The following is a 23,007-nucleotide window of genomic DNA, read 5'->3' on the forward strand; positions in this document are numbered from 1 at the left end:
CCCTGCCACTAAGCCAATTTTGAATCCAATTGGCCAAATTACCCTGGATCCCATGGGCTCTTACTTTCTTAACCAATCTCCCATGCGGGACCTTATCCTTACTGAAGTACATGTAGACTACATCAACTGCTTTACCCTCATCTACACCTCTAGTCACCTCCTCGAAAAAGTCAATCAAATTTGTTTGACACGATCTCCCCCTGACAAAGCCATGCTGACTATCCTTGATTAATCCCTGCCTCTCCAAGTGGAGATTAATCCTGTGTCTCAGAATTTTTTTCTATTGTGATATACTTGTCCACTTCAGTGTATTGCATGTTAAATTCTTTAATAAATATATAAAAGTTAATAAATCGTCTCCTGTAGTATTCTGTATACAACTACAAGAACGCCCTCTCTGTATCTCTTTAAGTGGAGAGATACGTATTGGAGAGCTTCCCAGACCCTTATAATATCTGGGATATTTATGACTTAGCCATAATTATTAAAAATAGGCTATCTGAAAGATGGTAATATTCTCTTAGTTTTCTTTCTTTGAGGGAAAACTAGTTCAATTCTTTGGACACAAAAGTGTTTATAAGAACTTGTCTGGTTTGAACTTAATTAAAGGAGATTCATAGGGATGTACGCCTGATTTGGTTTAGTCCTTCTAAGGGGTTAAAGTCATAAATCACTTCAGGATCACATCAGAGGGTGAGTAGTTTGTACGAAAACGGACATAGTTGAAGGGGAATAATTTAAAAGGAGCTTTTAGAAGTAATGTAGGTAGTGTGTTAATTGGGAACAAGAACAGGGCTCAGATTGAGGTTTATGATTCGAGAAATAAAGGGGAAATGTTTACCCAGAGGGTTATTGGAACAGGGAATGTTTCCCCATAAGGAGCTATTGAAGCAGAGACGATGACATCATTTAAAAGGAATTTGGGTCAGTATTTGGTGAGAAGAGGAATAGGGTTGCACTAGCTGGATGGTGTAGCATTTTAGCACCAGCATCAGTGAGATGGCCCACATAGCCCTCTGTACTGCAGTTTCCAGGTTCCTCACCTGTGCGTTTCCAGCCCTTTCTGCTTTTAGCTTGGATTTCTGATGTCTGTTTTCTCCCTAACCCTTCCTGGGCTCAGCGTCCCTGCCCCCCTTGAAAGTTTCCAAGTGAAGATAGAATTAAACTTGACAGTGATGCACACTGCAGTCAAATAGCCTGCAGGCACGCTGCCATGGCTGACTATTTTAAGAAAATATCCACTGGAATGCACTGCAGGGGCGATTAGCATGTGGAAAACCGTAGAACTTTTAAATCAGAGCTGTTTTGGCGTGGGGGGGTGCGGGGTGGAGAGCATTAGAGCAACAAAATGGACACAAAGGGCTAAGATTAATTCTTGTTTCTTTGACACAGCTTAAGATAGTGATTGCTGAGGTCCTGGTGGTCGACTTCCTGGTGGCACTTGTGCTGGACCGAACCCTTGAGGCGTTGCTGGGGAGCAGCAGACTTTGTGTGCCTTCCTGATAACGGAGCCTGCAGACTGACAATCCTTTCTCCGCACCGTACTAGTCCACAGCTGGCACGCACACCAGTGAGAAAATTCAGGGCGAGGGTGGGCTGGGCACCAAGCCACTCCCCGCGGACGGACTTTTAACTCGCCAACCGTTTTCTTAGATGGTTTTTTGATATAAAAAAAATCGACTGGTATTTTCGTACCCAAACAAAAATTCTGGACGAGGAGAAAGAAATAAATCCATGTACAGTTTGAGAGTGTTTGTGAATTCAGCCACTCAGCCCTCCATCTCTTTTCGAACTATGGAATGTGAAATCTACATTAATGCTGCTGGGCTTTTTTTTTTGTAATTGCACCACCAAGGTGAATATCTTCGATCGATTTAATTAATACAAAGGTGAAGGTTTTTACTTTACCTGTTGGCCAGTCTCTGCTTTATGATTTGCAGGATGTGGGGGCATGATTTTACCCTCATACAAATAGGTTAATTGTGTTCCTCCAACTCGGGCCTTTTGTCCATCCCCCACCCACATTGCCCCACCATTGGCAGCTGTACCTTCAGCTCTAGAATTCTCTTCCTAAACCCCTCCACACCTCCTCCTTTTAAGGCGCTCCTTAAAATTTACCTCTTGACCAGACATTTGGTCACCTGTCCTGGATAATGTCAGATTTCTGTCTGACCATGCTCCTGTAATGCATCTTGGAACATTTTACTACATTAAAGGCGCTATTTAAATGCACACCGTTATCCATTCTGCCCTGGCAAATTCCAGTCTTTTTGCATCAAACTTGCCAGACCTCTGGTTGCTTCTGTGATGTATATAAGTATGCGCTGTGTACAAAATTCTTTCAGGTTGAGGGATGTCACCCCTCAGCTTGTACTGCAGGCATCAATGTATGTTCACCAGCTGGAGCTGAACGCAACCGAAATTCTTCAAAATCATTAAAGAGCAGCTTCCCCCGTCTAGAATCAGTGAGACTAAGTGTATTTTAGTTTTGCTGAACCAAGAACTTCTTTCATTTCGGTAGCGCCTTTCACCACTTAAGGACATCTCAAAGCCAGTGAAGTACTTTTGAAGCGCAGTCACTGTTGTAATGTAGGAAACATGACAGCCAAATTGCGCACAGCAAGATCCCACAAACTGCAATGTGATAACCTAGAGTTACTGGTATTGGTTAAGGGATAAATGTCAGGATACTGGGGAGAACTCCACCTGAGGGGGCAGACTGGCTTTGGTTTAATATTTCATCTGAAAGACGGCACCTCTGACAATGCAGCATTTTCTCAACACCGAGTAACAAACTCAGGACCAGACTTTTTTTAAACCCCGTTACCTTCACAGCAGTATGACATCAAATCCTGCTGCCGTACTTTTCCCCCACAAGTCCTGCAGCTCGCTGTCATCCCATCCTCTGAGTAGCATTCTAAATTCCAAATGTTCTTTGTCGGGCTCCCTTGGTAACTCAATGGGTACACGCTACCTGTAAGTTTGACACAGTCTTGGAGGGTAGGAGTGCTGCTGACTGCCAACTGTCTCCTTAAATCCCTTTCCTTTACCTCCTCCAGTCTCATAGTCATATACAATCCAGAAGTAGGCCATTTGGCCCATTAAGTCCATGCCCACTCTCCATAGAAAAGTTACGGCACAGAAAGAGGCCATTCAGCCCATCATGCCTGTACCGGCTGAAATACTAGCCGCCCAATCTAATCCTGCCTTCCAGCGCCTGGTCCTTAGCCTTGCAGGTGAGAGCAGTGCAGGTGTAGGTCCAGGTACCTTTTAAATGAGTTGAGGGTTTCTGCCTCCACCACCAGTCTGGGCAGTGAATTCCAGACACCCACCACCCTCTAGGTGAAAAAGTTTTTCCACATGTCCCCTCTAATCCTTCTACCAATCACCTTAACTCTTCTGTCCCCGGTAATTGACCACTCTGCTAGGGGAAACAGGTCCCTCCTGTTTATCTAGGCCCCTCAATTTTGTACACCTTTTCTTTGGAACCCTTCCAAAGAAGAGTCACTGACCCAAAACGTTAACTCTGCTTCTCTTTTCACAGAAGCTGCCAGATCTGCTGAGTGGTTCCAGCATTTCCTATTTTTATTTCAGATTTGCAGTATTTTGTTTTTATTCTGTCGGCGTCTGCTTCAGCCCAAGTGCTGCTAAAATCCTCATCTCAGCCTTTGCCACAAATAGTTATGACTATTTAATTGCTCTCCTAGCCAGCTTCCCGTCCTCTACCCTCCATAATCTTCAGCTGATCCAAATCCTTGCTCTGTATATCTTAACCCACTCACCACTGACTTACATGGTCCCCAAAGCCTCTAATTTAAAATTCAAATTACTTTGTCTTTGACCGTTTCTATTTCTGTAACCTCCTCCAGCCCTTCCATGAACGCTGCTCCTCTGGACACTGGCTTTGAGTGCATCCCCCTACTCTCTCCACTCAACTTTTGGCAGCTGTGCCTTTTTGCATCTAGCCCATAAAACCCTGGAAATTTCCTCCACCTAAGAATCAGGGAATTTTTTTTCAGTCACATGTCTTGCACTTTGATATGTTCAAGGTTAGAAATGTAAAGAAAATAAAGGCTGTGGATGATTGCAAGGAAGCTGGAGGCAGAATCTAGTCCATCAGGAGTTTATGGTCTCCATCACAATGCCTTGTTTCTGTTTAGCTGAGGGGACATCATGCTGGCCAGACGGGTTTGTCTCCCACATGCCCAAAAAAACTGCAGTTGCCAGACAACAGACTGAATTTAGAAGGGTATGAATGTCACCCGTTGACAGCTTGCAGCCAAATAAATTCATTTTCCTGGTTTGGATTCAATTGTGTATATACATATATATATATATATATCTTAAATTGTGAACAGGGTGTAAATTTCCTGTCCATAACTCTTACTTCCTGTTCTCGCCTGCTTTTGGTGAACATTTATTGTTCAATTTTGCTATGCCAACTTTCACAATGTAATCACAGTCTGTGCAACAAGTTTTCCAGACACTTCCCCCAACTCCTTTGCCATTGTTCAGGTCTTAAAAATCTTACATTCATCAAATAATTGTGGACCACTCCAAGGATACTGTCCTGGTATATGAACTTAATATAAATGATGAATTGAAAGATTGACTCCCATTTATATAGCACCTTTCACTACCTCAGGCTGTCCTAAATTACTTCATAGGCAATGAAGTACTTTTAAAGTGTAGTCACCATTGTAGTGTAGGAAACACAACAGCCAATTTGGAGACAGCAAGCTCCCACAAATAGAAATGAAATAAATGATCAGATAATCCATTTTGGTGATGTTGGAATAATGCCTTAGGATCTTTTACATCCACCAGAGATGAAAGCCAGGGCCTCAATTTGTCTATTTGACTATACAGCACCCCCTTAGTGCTGCACTGAAGTATCAGGTCTCTGGAGTGGAGCTTGAATGCATAACCTCTGACATGCTGTATTAAAACTTGAATATAGCATCTTATGTTAGGACACCACAAGGTGCTTCACAGTAACTTTGAAGTGTAGTCACTTGTTCCATAGGCAAATGCAGCAGCCATTCTGTACCAGCACCATCCTACCATCAATGGAGATCAATGACCAGTTAATGTGCTTGTGGTGGTCATTAGGAGTGCAATGTTGACCAGGACCCTGGGCTATTGACACCTGAACTGACGAGTGGTTTGACATCTTGTCCAAATTTCACAAGTTGCATGACTTTAAAATGGTCAGGATATTAGAATCATACTGCACAGGGGGCCACCATTCAGACAATCATGTCTGTGCTGGCTCTTTGGTAGAGCTATCCAGTTAGTCCATGGCCCTTGCTCTTTCCCCATATTGAAACGTTAAGTGGAAATCTGAAAAGAAAAATGGAAATGCCCAACAGGTGAGAGAAACAGATTAAAGGTTTGGGCTCTGATAATGGTCTGACCCAAAATGAGTAATGTGGCACTTAGAGCATTTAAAAAAAAAAGTTCTGCATAATGTTAGGTGGCATAAGTGGTGGAGATTTGTATAATATGAAAGTGAATCAGCAAAACTGATTGTAAGAGCTTTTAACTTGAATGAGTAATTGGGAAACACCCAGGAGCATCTTACCAAAGAATTACGCAGGTCTGCAGATTCACCTGACCCCTCTCCCCACAACATACTGCATCCCTTCAATTGAGCTGTTGGGGAGAAGCGAAGTATTTATCGGAGCGAACCATCTGAACAATTACCGCAAGGCAGGCAATTCCGAGGCATTCTTCCAGTAAGCCTGTCATCTAAGAAACCTGTGCTATGCTCCTTGCTGTGGTTAAGATGGGTGCTAATCCATTTTACAAGATTGGCATTAACTGGAAGTTAAAGCCTCATTTAGATTTTAAATGTCCATTCTGTGGTTTAATTTGAATAGAAGGGCACGCTTCTCTGAGCTGCAACATAATTTCTGCAAGTTCACACTGACCCACAAAGATTTGATACAGCAGTGTCATACTTTAAAACCTTCAGTGTTGCCCCTCCCCTTCCTTACCTGCAGACTCATAGATTCAGTTCCCACACAAGTGTCCATTCTGCACAAATGAAGCCACTCATTGAGGATCAGTGATCTTTCTGACCAGCTAAGCTCAATCTGCTCACTCAGCTGGCATCCATTTTCTGGTTGAATTCACTGGAGAGAGGGCAGGAATAGAAATGGCCCATTTTCCCCTCCCCTACTGACCTACCCCAGGGACACTGAGCTCTAACTAACGTCTCTGTTGCTAACGTGACAGAGCAGGAACAGACAATGGGGTCTTCCTGCTGGTTGGCTCGGCTCAGGAACACACAATACCACTTCGTCCCCGAATTATTGAGGAGCTGCAAAAGAGGAAATTCACCACAAGATCTCCGTACATCACTCCCAGTCAACCATTAATTTAGGGACAGCATCATATAACTGAAGGGGAAAGAATACAACAGGATATATTATCCATAACTTTAATAAATGTTTAAAACTTTTCTGTGGAAACAAAAGGATACTTTTAAAAATGAGACTAACAGAGAAAGTGGATGGTTTGATTCTCAAAGAACAGATATATAGAAGATTCACAGTGACTTCAGGTCACCTGTCACCCAAGATAAAACATTCACCCTCTAAGAAGCTGAAATCATATGAACATACTTAGTAATGTAGACTCCCCATCCTGTCTCCTGACTGGCTACGACACCAGAAAACCGGAACTAACGATTTAAAACTGTAGCCCAGCCCAACACACACACTGAAGGAAGATCCCTGGGTTGATTTGGTCTCACCATCAAGTTGAGAGCAATTGAATGGAGGGCAGGAGGCTAATTCAGGCAAGCCAAGCCTGCTGGAGGTCACCCCATACCATGTTGCATGCAGTATTAATTAGCACAGAAACTGATGTTTCAGTGAATTAGGAGGGATTAATAGGCATATTTAGTCATCCAGATTGGACAGAATGTTCTCCATACTTAGTCAACCACGTAAAACTACTTCACATCTTGCCTTGATAAGTCAGCCAGCTGGCAATGACAGCAAGGGTCCAAACTACCCCCATGCTCACTGCGCTACTTTGCAATCTCTCGCAGGCCCCCCTCATTGCCAATATAAATTACCTGAACCCCCTCAGTCTAACCTTTAACTTGCTTGCACATTATTCTACTATATCAGTTTGATACATACATAATATATATATTTATAATATAAATGAATGCATCGCTTGCCATTACATAATGGGCCCTACTTGATTACAGTACCTGCAGTAACAAATCAAATTTCAGCAGTGCACACATGTGTATGGCCTAGAATAGCTTTACTGAGTACAAATTTAAAAAATCAAGAAGGCAGTTGTACTGAGACGGTCTCAGAACAAGCCTAGGCTTCATCTATGAAAAGGGTTTTGTTACATCTCTCAGTGACGCCCATGCACAACCTCATGGCTTTTAGATTCAAGGAGTCAGAGGTAAGAGTCTGCTGCGAGCCCAACATGTGAGGAGGCTGCATCCTGGGGTTCTGTTGTGCTCTAGGAGGCTGTTGGAGGGATTCTGGCAGCTGCAGTCTTCTCTGTCACGAAGCTGTAGTTGTACTAAAATGAGAAGAACAGTCACACAAGTTAGTGACAACTTTCTATATGCTGGTCCTAGTCGGCTGGCAGGAACCATAGCAATCAAAAGGACTCGAGCTGGTGTGCTGAGTTATGCTCAGATGGTCTCATTGGCGGAGCAACGAGTCTATAACTGGCCTCTATTCACATAGAAAGAGCAGGGGGAAGAGAACCGATCACTGTCTCTGCTCACACAAATCAAGGGCATTTGAGAGAAGCAGTGGTAGGGCTTGTGGCTGCACGAAATCACCCTCCTTGGAGAAAACTGAAGAGAACAACATCTTCAACTTCTTTTCTCCAGAAACCTCTGGTGGTCTCAGAACCTTCAGCTGTGGTTTTCTCCCCAGGCCTTTCCAAATCTTAATCTAGCTGATAAACCTGTGCTTTCCACCAGTTCAATGGCATCCAAACCCACCCATGCCATCTGATATCTCATCAATCTCACTCCACACTGTCCCCTGACCCTGCATACTCATTTTAGATCCTTCAATCTGACCCACTGCACCTAGTGCCAGATTCATGTAGGTTCACCCTCTTGCCTCAACATTAAATACAAAGAATCCACCATTAGAAAAAAAAAATCAACTGAAACCTTTCTACGCTATAAAGTTTGTCCCTCCAGTACCCCAACTCTCCCACTGAAGCCTGTCTGTCCCCTCAGATACCACAACTGCATCTTGAATGCCCCTGATGGATTTTCCCACTAGCCTCCCTGGCATTTTATTTTAAAAAATTCATAACAAGTCTTCAAATCTGTTTTCCTCCATTTCATAACCGATGCTCTGTGCTGCAGTGTCTGGGGCCACACCTCTCAGCTCTCCCAAGAAGCATTTGGTTAGATTTTGAACAGATTGTGTTCGTGTAGTGCCATTCCCTCACCAGATGACGATGACATTGCATCAGGGCTGCATGCAGTCAAAGCCTATTTTGTACACAAGTCACTGGCTGATCTCCCCTGGCAATGCTCATGGTGAGTCTGAGCATGTTTTACTTTATAAATGACAGCAGTGCTATGGTACAGAGTTTGTTATACATGAATGATAATCAGAGGTGTAATTGAAACACTTGGATGAATTTTGCAAGTGAGGTACTTGGAGTTAAGCTGTCTGTGTTTTCTGACTAGATCCTGGGGAACTTCAGCCTATCATGATGTTTGTCTGACATTCTGTCTATATTTTGGAACAAATGAGCTTGATGCAAAATTTTTATACAAATAGATTTGAAACATAGTCACTGTCGTTTCGTGGGAAAGTTCAGCAGCAATGGATTAATGGCCAGTTCATCTGTTGCAGTGATGTTGGTTGAGGGAGAAAGATTAGTCAGGACGCTGGGGAGAACCCCTCTGCTCCACTTCGAAAGATTCATAGAATCACCTAATTTAACCTGAAAGTTGGCACCTCAACACTCCCTCAGTACTGCACTGGAGCAGCAAGCTAGATTGTGTGTTCAACTTTTGCAGTGAGTCTTGAACCTACAAGCTTCTGACTCAGAATACTTAGTACTATTCAGAAGGAATTTATTGTACTGGCTTCTATGGCCAAGAGCAGTGTGTGTTAAAGTCAGACAAAATGAACATAGATAGAAAACCACTGCACAGAGTGCAACTGTAAGGAGTTTCATTCAGAAAAAAAGTTACGATTTCTAAGACATGTTTGTTTTGCTGAATCTTAGATCCCATGGCATTATTTGAAGAGCAGGGAGTTCTCCCAGTGTCCTGGCCAAACACCAGAAGGGATGAACTGACTGTACATCTTGCGGCTGTCTGTGGGATCATGCTGTGCCACAAAGCTTTGGCTGTCCTAATAATACCGACTGCAGTTCAAAGCCATTCACTTTGTGAAGCTTTTGAGAGAGTCTGCAACATAACACAGAGGTCTGGGTGCAGCCTGCAAATAGAGTGCACATTGCAAGCTGAGTGTGGAGATTCGAGTTTGGTGAGTGGGGATTTCAAGTGCTGTTATCTTTATAAAAGTCTGGTCTGCAATAGTATTTAACTGGGATTTACCCTCTAGATAAAGTAGGGTTAAGAAAGTAAAGTAAGTTGCTTACAGTCTTAGGCATGGATTAACAGGCTCTACTGCAGAGTAGCTGATTAGTTAATGAGCTGACCACTCAAATCTGGTTGATGCAGTTTCAGCTTCAAAAAGTAGAAATACAGAGGTCTGGGTGCAGCGTGCAAACGCTGTGCAGATTACAAGCTGAGTGTGGAGATTCGAGTTTGGTGAGTGGAGAGTTAGGTGAAGAGGGGAGGACATGTTCCATATTTCTACTTTAACCCTCCAGTATTTGGTTCTTGCTTCGGTGCAGTGGAAAGAGCTGGCTGGTGAGTAACTGGTAAGCTATTCTACTTATAATAGTCTGTAAAACTGAGGTATGGCAGGGCAGCTCAGCCAAGTGGAATGTACAGCCTGTGGCATGTGGGAAGTCATGGATGCACCATGTGTCCTAGACAAACACATCTGCAGGAAGTGTCACTGGCTGCAGAAGCTTGAGCTCCGGGTCTCGGAACACGAGCAGCGGCTGGAGTCAGTCACTGTTGTGTATCTGCTAGGCGGACGACTATGTGGATAGCACGTTTAGGGAGGTGGTCACACCGCAGGTTAGTAGCATGCAGGCAGAGAGGGAACGGGTGACCGCCAGGCAGTCTAAGGGAACCAGGCAGCAGTCCCCTGTTATGATCTCACTTGCTAATCGGTTTTCCATTTTGGATAGGGGTGAGGGTGATGATTCCTCAGAGGCGTGCAGTCAGAGCCAAGTTTGTGGCACTACAGGTGGCTCAGCTGCACAGGAGGGGCAGATGAAGAGTGGAAGAGCAGTACTGATAGAGGATTCCTTAGTTCGGGCAACAGACAGGCGTTTCTGTGGCAGTAAACGTGACTCCAAAATGGTGTGTTGCCTCCCTGGTGCCAGGGTCAAGTATATCATAGCGTGGCTGCAGGACATTCTTCTGGGGGAGGGTGAATAGCCAGAGGTTGTGGTCCACATTGGTACCAATGACATTGGTAAGGAGGAGGATGAGGTCCTGAAAGCAGATTTTATGGAGCTAGGAAGGAGATTTAAAAGCAGGTCCTCAAAAGCAGTAATCTCAGGATTACTCCCAGTCCGACGTGAAAGTGGGTATAGGAATAGGAGAATTGAGCGATTGAACACGTGGCTGGAGAACTGATGTAGGAGGGAGGGCATCATATTTCTGAGACATTGGGACCGGCTCTGGGGCAGGTGGGACCTGTACAAGATGGACGGATTGCATCTTAGCAGGACTGGGAAAAATATCCTCACAGGGAGATTTGCTAGTGCTGTTGGGGAGGGTTTAAACTAAATTGTCAGGGGGATGGGAACTTGAGAGGGAGCTCAGATTGGAGGGAAGCAAAACTGGTAACTTGTCAGAGGTGTGGGAACCAGGAGCAATTATCAGAGAGGAGTACCAACGTGCAAAGAATACTGGAATAGATAGATAACACTAGAGTAGGGAAGAGTAAGTTATTAGATGGGGTCAGAGTAAGGGAGAAAGTAATAAAGTCTGAATCAGGGTTAATGTGCATGTATGTGAATGCACGGAGTGTGGGTAATAAGACTGGTGAGGTACAGCAGCAGATTGCCAAGTGGGAATATGATGTTGTGGCTCTAACAACAAAGGCCTGGCTCAAAGAAGGGCAGGTCTGGGTGTCAAATATTCCTGGATACAAGGTGTTCAGGAAAGATAGGAAAGGGAAACAGGGGAGGGATGGCAGTATTGATTAAGAAGAGCATTGTAGTGCTGGAGAAAAAGGATGTCCTAGTGGGATCGAGGACAAAATCCATTTGGCTAGAGCTAAGGAACAAAAAAGGTGCGGTTACATTGGTTGTCTATAAGCCACCAGCTAGTGGGAAGGACGTGGAGGAACAAATTTGCAAGGAAATTGCAGAGGTGCAAAAATAATAGAGTCAGAGTTATACAGCACAGAAACAGGCCCTTCGGCCCATCATGCCAGTGCCAGCCATCAAGCACCTATCCATTCTAATCCCATTTTCCAGCACTTGGCCCGTAGCCTTGTATGCTATGGCGTTTCAAGTGCTCATCTAAATACTTCTTAAATGTTGTGAGGGTTCCTGCCTCTACCACCTCTGCAGGCAGTGTGTTCCAGATTCCAACCACCCTCTGGGTGCAAAAATATGTTTCCTCAAATCCCCTCTAAACCTCCTGCCCCTTATCTTAAAGGTATGCCCCTGGTTATTGACACCTCTGCTAAGGGAAAAAGTTTCTTCCTATCTATGCCCCTCATAATTTTGTATACTTCAAATCAGGTCCCCCTTCAGCCTTCTCTGCTCCAAGGAAAACAACCCTAGCCTACCCAGTCTCTCTTCACAGCTGAAATGCTCCAGTCCAGACAACATCCTGGTGAATCCCTTCTGCACCCTCTCCAGTGCAATCACATCCTTCCTTTAGTGTGGCGACCAGAACTATACACAGTACTCCAGCTGTGGCCGAACTAATGTTTTATACAGCTCTATCATAACCTCCCTGCTCTTATATTCTATGCCTCGGCTAATAAAGGCAAATATCCCATATGCCTTCCTAACCACCTTATCTACCTGTGCTGTTGCCTTCAGTTATCTATGGACAAGTACACCAAGGTCCCTCTGTCATCTGCGAACTTACTGATCATACTTCCTATATTCATGTCTAAATCTATAGGGTAGTTATAATGTGGGAACTTTAATTAACCAAACATAGATTGGGATTTCTTTCTTTCTTTTGGGCCTCCTTATCTCGAGAGACAATGGATACGCGCCTGGAGGTGGTCAGTGGTTTGTGAAGCAGCGCCTGGAGTGGCTATAAAGGCCAATTCTGGAGTGACAGGCTCTTCCACAGATTGGGATAGTAGTAGTGTAAAGGGCAGTGAGGGGCAAGAGTTCATAGAGTGTGTTCAGGAAAATTTTCTACAACAGTATGTTGCTAGTCCAACGAGAAAGGAGGCACAGCTAGATCTGATTCTTGGGAATGAGGTGGGCCAAGTGGATCAAGTATCAGTAGGAGAGCATTTAGGGGATAGTGATCATTGTATCATAAGGTTTAGGCTGACTATAGAAAAGGACAAACAGCAATCCAGAGGAAGAATAATTAACTGGGGGAAGGCCAGCTTCAATGGGGTAAGAATGGAGCTGGGGAGAATAAATTGGGAATTAAAAGCAGGCAGGAAAACCAGTAGATGAACAATGGGCTACCTTCAAAAAGATGATCGTTTGGGCACAGTCAAGGTATGTTCCCTCGAAAGGGCAAAGTAGGCCAAACAAACCCAGAGCTCCCTGGATGACAAAAGAGATAGAGATGAAGATAAAGAAGAAAATGTGTGCTTATGACAGATGTCAGGTAGAAAATACAATACAGAACCAGGCTGAATATAGAAGATCCAGAGGGGAAGTGAAAAAGCAAAGAGGAGAAGCAAAGAGAGGGCATGAAAAGAGACTGGCAGCTAGCATTAAAGAAAATCCCAAAGTTTTTTTTTTTTACAGACATATAAATAGCAAAACGGTGGTAAAAAGGGGGAGTGGGGCCGATTAGGGACCAGAACAGGGATTTATACATGGAAGCAGTGGGTATAGATGAGGTATTGAATACTTTGCACCTGGCTTTACCAAGGAAGATGATGCAACCCAGGCAATGGTGAAAGAGGAGGTAAGTCAGACACTGGAGGGGTTTAAAATTGATTAAAAGGTAAGTATTACATAGGCTGTCTGTACTTAAAGTGGATAAAACACCAGGACCAGATGAGATGCATCCAAGGATACTGAGGCTGGAAATCAGAGGCACTGGCCATAATTTTTCAGTTTTCCTTAGAATCAGGAGTGATGCCAGAGGATTGGAGAACTGTAAACGTTACACCCTTGTTCAAAAAAGAGTGTAAAGATAAGCCTAGCAACTACAGGCCAGCCAGTTTAACTTCAGTGGTGGGAAAACTTCCAGAAAAAGTAATTCAGGACAAAATCAGTAATCACATGGACCAATGAGAGTTAATTAAGGAAAGCCAGCATGGATTTCTTAAGGGTAACAATTATGTTTAACTAACTTGGAGTTTTTTGAGGAAGTAACAGAGAGGGTTGATGAGGGCAATGCTGTTGACGTGGTGTACATGGACTTTCAAAAGGCATTTGATACAGTGCCACACAACAGACTTGAGCAAACTTGTAGCTCATGGAATAAAAGGGACGGTAGCAACATGGAAATTAGCTGAGTGACAGGAAACAAAGAGTAGTGGTTAATGAATGTTTTTCGAGCTAGAGGAAGGTTTGTAGTGGAGTTCCCCAGGGATCGATGTTGGGACCTTTGCTTTTCCTGATATATATTAAAGACCTAGACCTTGGTGTACAGGGCACAATTTCAAAGTCTGCAGGTGATACGAAACTTGGGAAGCTTGTGAACTGTGAGGATAGTGTACAACGTCAAAAGGACATAGACAAGTTGGTGGAATGGGCAGACAGGTGGCAGATGAAGTTCAATGCAGAGAAATGTGAAGAGATTCATTTTGGTAGGAAGAACATGGAAAGACAATATAATATAAAGGGTACAATTCTAAAGGGAATGCAGGAGCAGAGGGATCTGGGTGTCTATGTGCATAAGTCACTGAAGATGGCAGGGCAGGTTGAGAGAGCGGTTAATAAAGCATACAGTATCCTGGGTTTTATTAATAGGGGCATAGAGGACAAGAGCAAGGAAGTTATGTTGAACTTGTATAAGACACTAGTTTGGCCTCAGCTGCAGTATTGCGTCCAGTTCTGGGCACCACACTTTAGGAAAGATGTGAAGGCATTGGAAACAATACAGAAAAGATTCACGAGAATGGTTCCAGGGATGAGGAACTTCAGTTATGAAGATAGATTGGAGAAGTTAGGACTGTTTTCCTTGGAGAATGCCGAGAGGTGATTTGATAGAGGTATTCAAAATCATGAGGGGTCTGGACAGAGTAAATAGAGAGAAACTGTTCCCACTCGTGGAAGAATCAAGAACGAGAGGGCCCAGATTTAAAGTATTTGGTAAGAGAAGCAAAAGTGACATGAGGAAAAACTTTTTCACGTAGTGAATGGTTAAGATCTGGAATGCACTGCCTGAGAACGTGGTGGAGGCAGGTTCAACTGAAGTATTCGAAAGGGAATTGGACAGTTATATGAAAAGGAAGAATGTGCAGGGTTACGGGGAGAAGGCGGAGGAATGGAACTGAGGGAATTGCTCTTTCAGAGAGCCATTGTGGACACAATGGGCCAAATGGCCTCCTTCTGCACTGTAATGATTCTGTAATAAGTGATCAAAGAAACACAAGCCCTTGATTTAAGTTCTGATGAGGGCAGTTTCCTGAGGGGATATTCCATGAAGCAGTTTAACAGTATAAATACTTGATTGACATTGTTCTCTAAAATTAAAGGCTACCATGGAGGCTATTGTAGTGTAATGGCTCTGCTATTGGGCAATCCAGAGGCCTGAACTAATAATCCAGAGAACATGAGTTTGGATCCCACCAGAGCGAATATGAAATCAGCACTGTGACACTGACAAAAGGCAGGTAATCTTTTCACTGCTGCCCTCTGTCAAATGAGAAAGCTCAAACTGGTTTTCTTTACACAGACAAAACAGCAACTGAATTAGCACCAGGAACTGAATGCCTGAACACTAAGGCACTGAACAGGAGCTGGAGTTCCACTTTCAATCAATATTTGTGTCAGGTGGACAGAAAGCAAGTACACTACTGTAAAATATGCAAATGGTGATACACTGTTTATCTGCATAGCAACTACTTTCAAGTAATAAGCATTGCTGGCACTTCCAACTTACCTCATTCTCTATATCAGCGTGGCTCTTAATGTGGGGATTTGTAATGCCAGCATTGGGTATCTGCAGGAAGACACCAACTATGAGTTACAGCACTTTGTCCCATCACAATACATCACAACTTATTGTAACATTTTACAACTGAATAAGGTGATAAGGGCTGCAATGTATTGGAGTTCCCAGTTTGGCCTCTGCTTGACGACAGGTTAAACCACAGTGCCCCTGAATGCGAAATCAATCTGGCCTTAACAGCAGGGGTTTTACTCCATTATTGCACTTCGACATTCCCCTCCCTGCTGCCTTTGTGGGAGTGAGTGTGATGAGAGCCAGTTCTCCAACTGGTGTCAGGGCTTTGCAGCTAGCACGATAGTTTCCTGCTCCCCGACCAAAGCCGTATTTTCAACAACAATGAGATGAATTAGATGTGCCAAGAACAAGATTATGACGGGCACTGATGAAAATTCAAAGGCATGACAACATTACAAAACTCTAATTTTGAAGGAGTTGCTACATTTCACCAAAGTCATAAAGTTAGTCTCTCCCAATCTCCACCAACACCGAGGTCCCTGGTCAGCCGCCAGCAGCTGGGGTTGTGGTGGTGGGGGGGGGGGGGGTGTGAGGGTGGTAACCGTGGGCAGCCGTCAGTAGCGGGTAGGGGATCCCTGGGCAGCCGTCAGTAGCGGGGAGGGGTATCCCTGGGCTGAGATCAACTTTGGTGCCTTTCTGGATGAAAAAGGCCAAGCACCACATCACAATAGACTGACCCATTGAGGTACTTGGAGCAGCCACCACCCCTCACCCTCGACCCCTCCGACAAGGGGCTGCTAAGAATAGTTGGTCTTAAAAAAAAGTCACAAATGACAGAATGAAAATCTAGAACACTAACTGCTTGGTCTGTTCTTCAAGCCCTGCAAATATATCATTACTGCACCAACAGGTTCCCTAGTTGACAGTAAAGCATGTGGAAATCAAACCAAGCTCTTTAATGTACTACTCAATAAAAATCTACAAGAGGAAAGGCACAACTAGAAATCACTGCAGCCACTTTAAGACAATGACAACTGCAATGGTTTGGGCTGTACTTACATTCATGGTGCTTTCGAATCTGGGGTGCAGCACAAACGGGACACCATCCATAGCTGCCAAACAGAGAAGCAAAAAACAAGGCGGATTGTGAACAGGTTCATTATTCTAACTATCATAGCTAATATCTTAGCTAGTCAAAACTACAGTACCATCTTCCCCTCAAACCAACTCACCGGTGTTATGGTTCCATTGACATCGGATCCCTCTGGTGCCTCACTGAAGTTCAAGCCTACCCATGAAATTCAATAAGCTATTTGACTATGAGGTGCATCATTGACAAGCTTGTTCTTATTCCCACCCCAATATCTTTCTAGCAGGTTAAATATCCGAGGGAGCTTTCCCCTCCCCAAACCAGGAACACATAGCTCAAACTCTAGGCAGCTTCCCTATAGCTGGGGTCGGCCAACTCAACAACGGTCAAAAAACCAAGCGGGGATTTTCTGCTGCACGTGTTCAGTTCAACATGAAGCAGTGCGATTACCACCTGAGCCATCAGCTTGGGGGGAAAGGATGGATATCAGTGATAGGTAGCGTATTTCAGTGAAGTATAATGGTGAGCACAAGAGATTCAAACTTTCCAAATACTCTGGAGAGAGTATTTTGAGCTGTATAACACACAGGGCAATTAAGTTAAAAGTCCATCAATTGGTGGGGGGCAGTGTGGTGGCGGGGGGGGGAGCGGGGGCGATGGTACAGCAACTGCATGGGATGAACAAAGAGCATCACAAAAGATCTGTTTTGTACAACGTTAATATGCTGCTTTAAGTGTGATGAGTTCTACTGGCTGTTGCACAACAGATAGCAAATGCCAGCAGCTTGAATTTACTCAATCATTTTGAAGTTCCAGTTTTTACTGGAGAGAGAGAAAAATCACCAGTCATAAAGTTCTCTCTCTCTTTGATGATTCTACCCGTGACTTTGCCTCATTCGGTGGTGGTGGGGGGCGCGGGGGTCAGCGGTGTTACAAGCAGGGGAAGCAGTGAGTGGATTGACAGTCAGTCGGGCAGTCCACCCTTACCTGAGATCCCATAGACATTCTCCGCGCTATAGATGCTATCTTTGGACTCCAGGTTTGAGCGTCTCTTGCTGAGCCGAACTGGGGGTACGTCGAGTTCCTCCCTTTTCCTGCAACAAATTAAGAGAGATTCAAGTGAAGCTTTTGCAACTTAATCACGATACTTGCACACTCTATACCAGCAAGACATACATCTCATGACTCAGTCCAGCGGCAAACTGCAGTGCTGGGTCTGAATTTGCTCCTTCTGCAGAATAAATCTTTCTGAAGTTTCAAAGCTTTTACTACTTTTAAAAAGCTGAATTTAGTTGTTATATAAAACAGATGGAGTTTTGTAACAGGATCCAGCATAGTGTCGGAGATCAGAACATAAAATTGTTCCACTTTATCTTTCATCCAGCTGCTAATCTGCATCTAAATTCAAAGCCAAATCTAGCCATGTTTTCTGTGAAACTCATTTACCCTTGAGATAAGCACCTCGAGCTCTCATTTTCCAGTGACAGGCCTCTCATATCAACACCAATGCTTCTTGGCTTGGGCAGTGGTTTTGGCTTGGACACTCTCCCTTTTCTACACCAGATGACAAAACCACTCAGCTCTCTGCCAAAAAAAAAAACACACAATAGTAACAAATACACATGCGTGCACACTAAAGACACGTGCACATGCTAAATACACAGACATGCTAAATAGACAAGACATGCATGCTAAATGGAAACAGATGCACAAGGGTAAATATGCAGATCCGTAATACAGACAAACAAACATACAGTCATGCACTTAACATACAGCCCTGAAAAGTGCATAGAATGTCAAAGGTCTCTATCTCAAGCCCCTTCAAACTAGGTTATGTAAATCAGACCATTATGGCAACAATTTATGACTAGACAATCTAACAATCACTGTTAGGTAGCAAACTGAAGGTATTTGTTTAAACATGCTTCCTAGTGACTGATGCAAATCAAACAGACAATATAGTCACGGAACTGGAAACATCAGAATCTGAAATGACTACTCAGCTGCACAACACTTACAAAGTAAGTAGAGAGCAGGAAAGCTTGAGCGATACCAGTGTAGAATTCATTACAACGAACCACAAGTATTTCTCCACTTGAGGAATGGATGGGATTGGCCAAGATTGCACCCACCAGCATGCTAGTGCAGCACCTGATATTAGCCCAAGTTCCTTGAAGGATGGGACCGCAAGATGTATTTGCAATTAGCTTGAACACTTGTGTGGCGGATGATAATGTAAGGCTCAATATAGTGGCTTCTCTACACATTGTGGATTGGTTCTGACGACCTGTTGAATCGAAAGGCCCTACACACTCTGAAAATTTACTTCAAACATGCTGAAAGTACATTTGATGGGCTATGCCTTTTAATGTTTGTATCATGGCACTGTGGTATCAATAATGACGGTGGGCTATAATGGCACTGTGGTATCAATAATGACTTACCCTATGCACGTGTATGAAGGCACAATCTGCTTGCTTTTTCCGGTCAGTTTGACATCAAAAACAGCAGTGTCCACCTCACCAAATGGAACCCTCTTAATACACAGTCGTTTCTTTTTAGACACAGTAACCTCTGGGGAAAGAACAAGGCAACTATTATTTAACATGCAAATCAGCATGCAAGGTGGCCTGGTGGAGGAAGGGCCTGCAGCAGGCGGCCCAGTCCACAGGAATCCACCCCGACACCACTGAAGACTTGGGCTATAGAAAGATGCATGGTACGATTTCCGAGCCAGTCATACTCCAACTGCATGCCCCTTGTGTGGCATGAAGAAAATGACCTTTCATACATCTGTGCAGTGCCAGAGGTTACAGTCTGTTTGACTGCCTGAAGGGGCTGCTCCTAAGATTCAGACTGCACTTCTCGCTGACACTCCTCATCTTTAGTCACCTGGATGATGGGGAGCAGGTTGGAGGAACTCCGAATCAGTCTGTTTCTGGGCCTGGCAAAAGTTGCCATCCACAGGCGCAAGCTGCACAAAATTAGAGAAAAGGGGATCCTCTAATTAATTCTGCCCTCTTTCGGGGTCTCATATGTGCTCGGGTCACCTGAGACTGGGATCTCTCTGTGCCCACCAGTTCACCAAGTGGTTTGTGACTGGTGCGTGCGACTGAACACACCGGTCGACTGTCAGAATAGAATATTTTAAATGTGCACATGCTTTCAGTTGTTGTGAGCTGCTGGTTTTACTGGTGTCCTCTTTGTAAAAGATGACATTAGTCAGAAACTGAACTATTTTGTGTCAAATGCCATTTATTGGTTTTAAACAGATTAGAAAAGGAGATAAACCTCAACTCACTATCATACAGCATCCAGGCATTAAGCTACAGACGTTTGGCTAATTATATCTATAATTCTATATTCTTTAATGCATCAAGCTTAGAATCTAGTGCATCAGTATCTGAACCAAAGATCACACTCAATCCTCGAGCCCCAACAATCCAACCCACAAAACCAAGGCAGCAAAGGCTACTTACATTCATTATTTCTCCTTACTGGTTTGTCCCATTTAGATTGGGCGCTGAAAAAGGGATTGGAATTTTGTGTATTCAAGTTGTCTGACAAAGTTCTGAAAATTTGTCTTTAGTCTAAGAAGCGTTAATCGAACCCATCCTACACCTACCCTAAAACATTCCAGAATTAAATGTTTTCTTCTGAAACAAAGGAAGTGTGAAGTAGCTACATCCTGGGTCATTGTGCGATCATCATGGGCAAGAGACCAGGACGTCTCCTAACAGGAAGTGAGAGATAACAGCTTTGCCTTAAAAAAAAGGTGGGGGGGGGTGAAGGGGAAAAGAAGCAACATTTGAACAGCTCGTGTTCCAGCCAAGGCAGAAAGCACGTCAGCCCTGCTACAGAATCCAACATCTACATTATATAGGAGAGAGAGCTAGAAGTAACCCACCGTCTTCAATTGAACCTTCAATCAAGATAGAAATCTACACTCATCTCTGGCCTGCATCCATCAAGAACTTGATTTCTAACAGAATTCAACAGGCTTATTGTAAACTTTCCCCCATTAAAATCCACCTTCCTTTATCTGTCTCGTGTGTGTGTTTGCGCGCGCAAGGGAACATGTGAGTGGATACAGTTGTAACAATTTTGGGATAAGGTGTATTGATCAATAAACAATTGATATTCTATTTTTTAAAACCTACAAGAAAACCTGTCGTCTGTTTATTTGAAAAAATAAAAACACCAAGGGGCTAAACTCTAATACAAATATGCTTGCTGCAGTCAGGTGGGGAGTTGAACAGTGGGAACCACCCACATCACAGCAAGTGGTTGTAACAATAGTTTACACAGAACTAGAGATCAGAGTAGTCAAGGAGAACTGAAACTTTGGAAGAATGTCATGAAATATGATTGTGTTTTTATCATTCTGATCTCCCAGGTACCAGAGAAGCATGCAGATTTCTTGTACAATAACAGGTTTAAGTGTGAGGGGCACTGTATTTGAATAACCAGTGAATTTAAACACTTAATCATTTAACTTTAAAACAACAGAGGTTCCGAGATCCATGACAGCTCCACAGTGCAACACCCTTATGACTGCAGTCAGAAATACTTACTTGGATCCAGGAATTCTGCAATGAAAGAATACCCTGATGGTATAGGGCTTTTATCGGGAAGCAACTGGATATCTGCCACAATGTCCCCTTGAGGATTCTGCAAAGAGGCATGGCATCAACATTAAATCATCACTTCCTTTCAAAGTCCTGCACAGAAGGCATTTCGAAATCTGGTGTTTTATTGACACCCAGCGACATCTTAGCTATGAGTTACAGACAAGTCCATAATCCACAGTGACTGGCAGAGTTACTGTATCTTTCCTTCACAATTTCTGCCTGAAGGTGCTGGCTTCATGCTAATCTTCTAGTACCTTAACATCCAACCCCATCAAATACTCCTCCATGTTCCACCATCACCACAACCGGGCAGCACAGTGGCGCAGTGATTAGCACTGCAGCCTCACAGCTCCAGCGACCCAGGTTCAATTCTGGGTACTGCCTGTGTGGAGTTTGCAAGTTCTCCCTGTGTCTGCGTGGGTTTCCGCTGGGTGCTCCGGTTTCCTCCCACAGCCAAAAACTTGCACGTTGATAGGTAAATTGGCCATTGTAAATTGCCCCTAATGTAGGTAGGTGATAGGAGAATGGTGGGGATGTGGTAAAGAATATGGGGTGAATCTAGGATTAGTATAAATGGGTGGTTGTTGGTCGGCACAGACTCGGTGGGCCGAAGGGCCTGTTTCAGTGCTGTATCTCTAAATAAATAAATAAAACCCCTTGGTGACCATTCCTTGTACATCTTCAGCAGGATATCCAACTGTGCAAGTGACACTAAAGTTGTCCGGAATCCAACAAGTAATATACTTCTCAACAAGGTACGGCCTGTGCGCAGTTTGCAAGTTCTCCTTGTGACCGCGTGGGTTTCCGCCGGGTGCTCCAGTTTCCTCCCACAGCCAAAGACTTGCAGGTGATAGGTAAATTGGCCATTGTAAATTGCCCGTCGTGTAGGTAGGTGGTAGGGAATATGGGATTACTGTAGGGTTAGTATAAATGGGTGGTTGTTGGTTGGCACAGACCTGGTGGGCCGAAGGGCCTGTTTCAGTGCTGTATCTCTAAATATAAATAATATAAATATAAGGATCAAGAAATGGGAATCCAGACAGATCTCTCCACTCTATAGTCTGAGAACGCAGAGGCCAGTTGTGGGACCGCCACCAAGACCCCAGCAAAGCTTGGTTAACTCAGCCCATAGGTTAAACTAGAAATCAATCAGTCGGTGTGCCTCAGTATTACAGTTCATGGTTCCCTGTTCTTTTATAGTCACTGTTGCTACAACAGTTTCTCAACTTTTGGAATACAGGGATGTGGAGGAGAAAGAGCACAAGATAAATGAGATTGCAGTCAGAAGGCACTCATTTATAAAGGTTCCTTGCATTTGAACTAAATCAACTCTTGCACCATTTATAATGAAGTATAACACCCCTTTGTTCCATACCAGGGGCTTTTGACAGGCACTGAGCTGAGGGAGGGTTTATAAACCGACCTCTTTATTCAGCAACGAGCTGACACACAGGTAACAGCTGGATTTCTGGCCAAAGCCCTTTGCAAAGTTTGCGGAGGATCCGTCTGTAGTTGTAGTGAACTAGAATACAAAGAATACAAAAATTAGACAAGGGTGGTGGTGGGGGGGGGGGGGGGGTAGGGGGCTGCTGGGGGGAGAGATGGCGCAGAAATGTCCAATAGTTCTCAATTTAGAGCAAGTGATATAAAAGGGAATCGCAAGAAAGAATCCTTCTGGATATATCTGAAATTTTACCTTTCAATTCACACAATGAAGCCATGTATATAGAAATCAGCAAGTGATTTCCTGAATTTAAAGAATAAGAAACAAACTAGTTTACATGCACCTGAAGTTTTATTGCCTTTTCTTCCTCCCCCTTGAATTTGCTCAGTCTACTCCTCCTTGCCTCCTTAAAGCAGTGATTCACACTGGGGTATAGTCC

The 23,007-nt window shown here is 43.9% G+C and overlaps 2 protein-coding genes across 12 annotated transcripts in view; one reads left to right on the forward strand and one right to left on the reverse strand.

Moving 5' to 3' along the window:
• atp13a1 (ATPase 13A1) overlaps nucleotides 1-1,907 on the forward strand; it is a 105,558-nt gene extending 103,651 nt beyond the window's left edge. Inside the window, exon 26 of the mRNA XM_068020883.1 lies at nucleotides 1,393-1,907. Coding sequence (XP_067876984.1) covers nucleotides 1,393-1,503 — 111 coding nt within the window. The 3' untranslated portion in view covers nucleotides 1,504-1,907. The remainder of the gene's footprint in view (nucleotides 1-1,392) is intronic.
• A 4,524-nt stretch (nucleotides 1,908-6,431) lies between these two features.
• mvb12a (multivesicular body subunit 12A) overlaps nucleotides 6,432-23,007 on the reverse strand; it is a 37,708-nt gene continuing 21,132 nt past the window's right edge. For 10 of the 11 annotated variants that reach the window (XM_068020895.1, XM_068020900.1, XM_068020893.1 and 7 more), the window contains 8 exons: nucleotides 22,548-22,646; nucleotides 21,068-21,164; nucleotides 18,938-19,067; nucleotides 17,940-18,077; nucleotides 17,481-17,587; nucleotides 16,463-16,515; nucleotides 15,380-15,439; nucleotides 6,432-7,557 (listed from right to left, as the gene is read on the reverse strand). In XM_068020895.1, coding sequence (XP_067876996.1) covers nucleotides 7,495-7,557; nucleotides 15,380-15,439; nucleotides 16,463-16,515; nucleotides 17,481-17,587; nucleotides 17,940-18,077; nucleotides 18,938-19,067; nucleotides 21,068-21,164; nucleotides 22,548-22,646 — 747 coding nt within the window. In that variant the 3' untranslated portion in view covers nucleotides 6,432-7,494. The remainder of the gene's footprint in view (nucleotides 7,558-15,379; nucleotides 15,440-16,462; nucleotides 16,516-17,480; nucleotides 17,588-17,939; nucleotides 18,078-18,937; nucleotides 19,068-21,067; nucleotides 21,165-22,547; nucleotides 22,647-23,007) is intronic. The other variant, XM_068020896.1, reaches the window with a different exon arrangement.

The sequence above is a fragment of the Heterodontus francisci genome, chromosome 43 (genome assembly GCF_036365525.1).
Source record: "Heterodontus francisci isolate sHetFra1 chromosome 43, sHetFra1.hap1, whole genome shotgun sequence".
Classification (NCBI taxonomy): Eukaryota; Metazoa; Chordata; class Chondrichthyes; order Heterodontiformes; family Heterodontidae; genus Heterodontus; species Heterodontus francisci.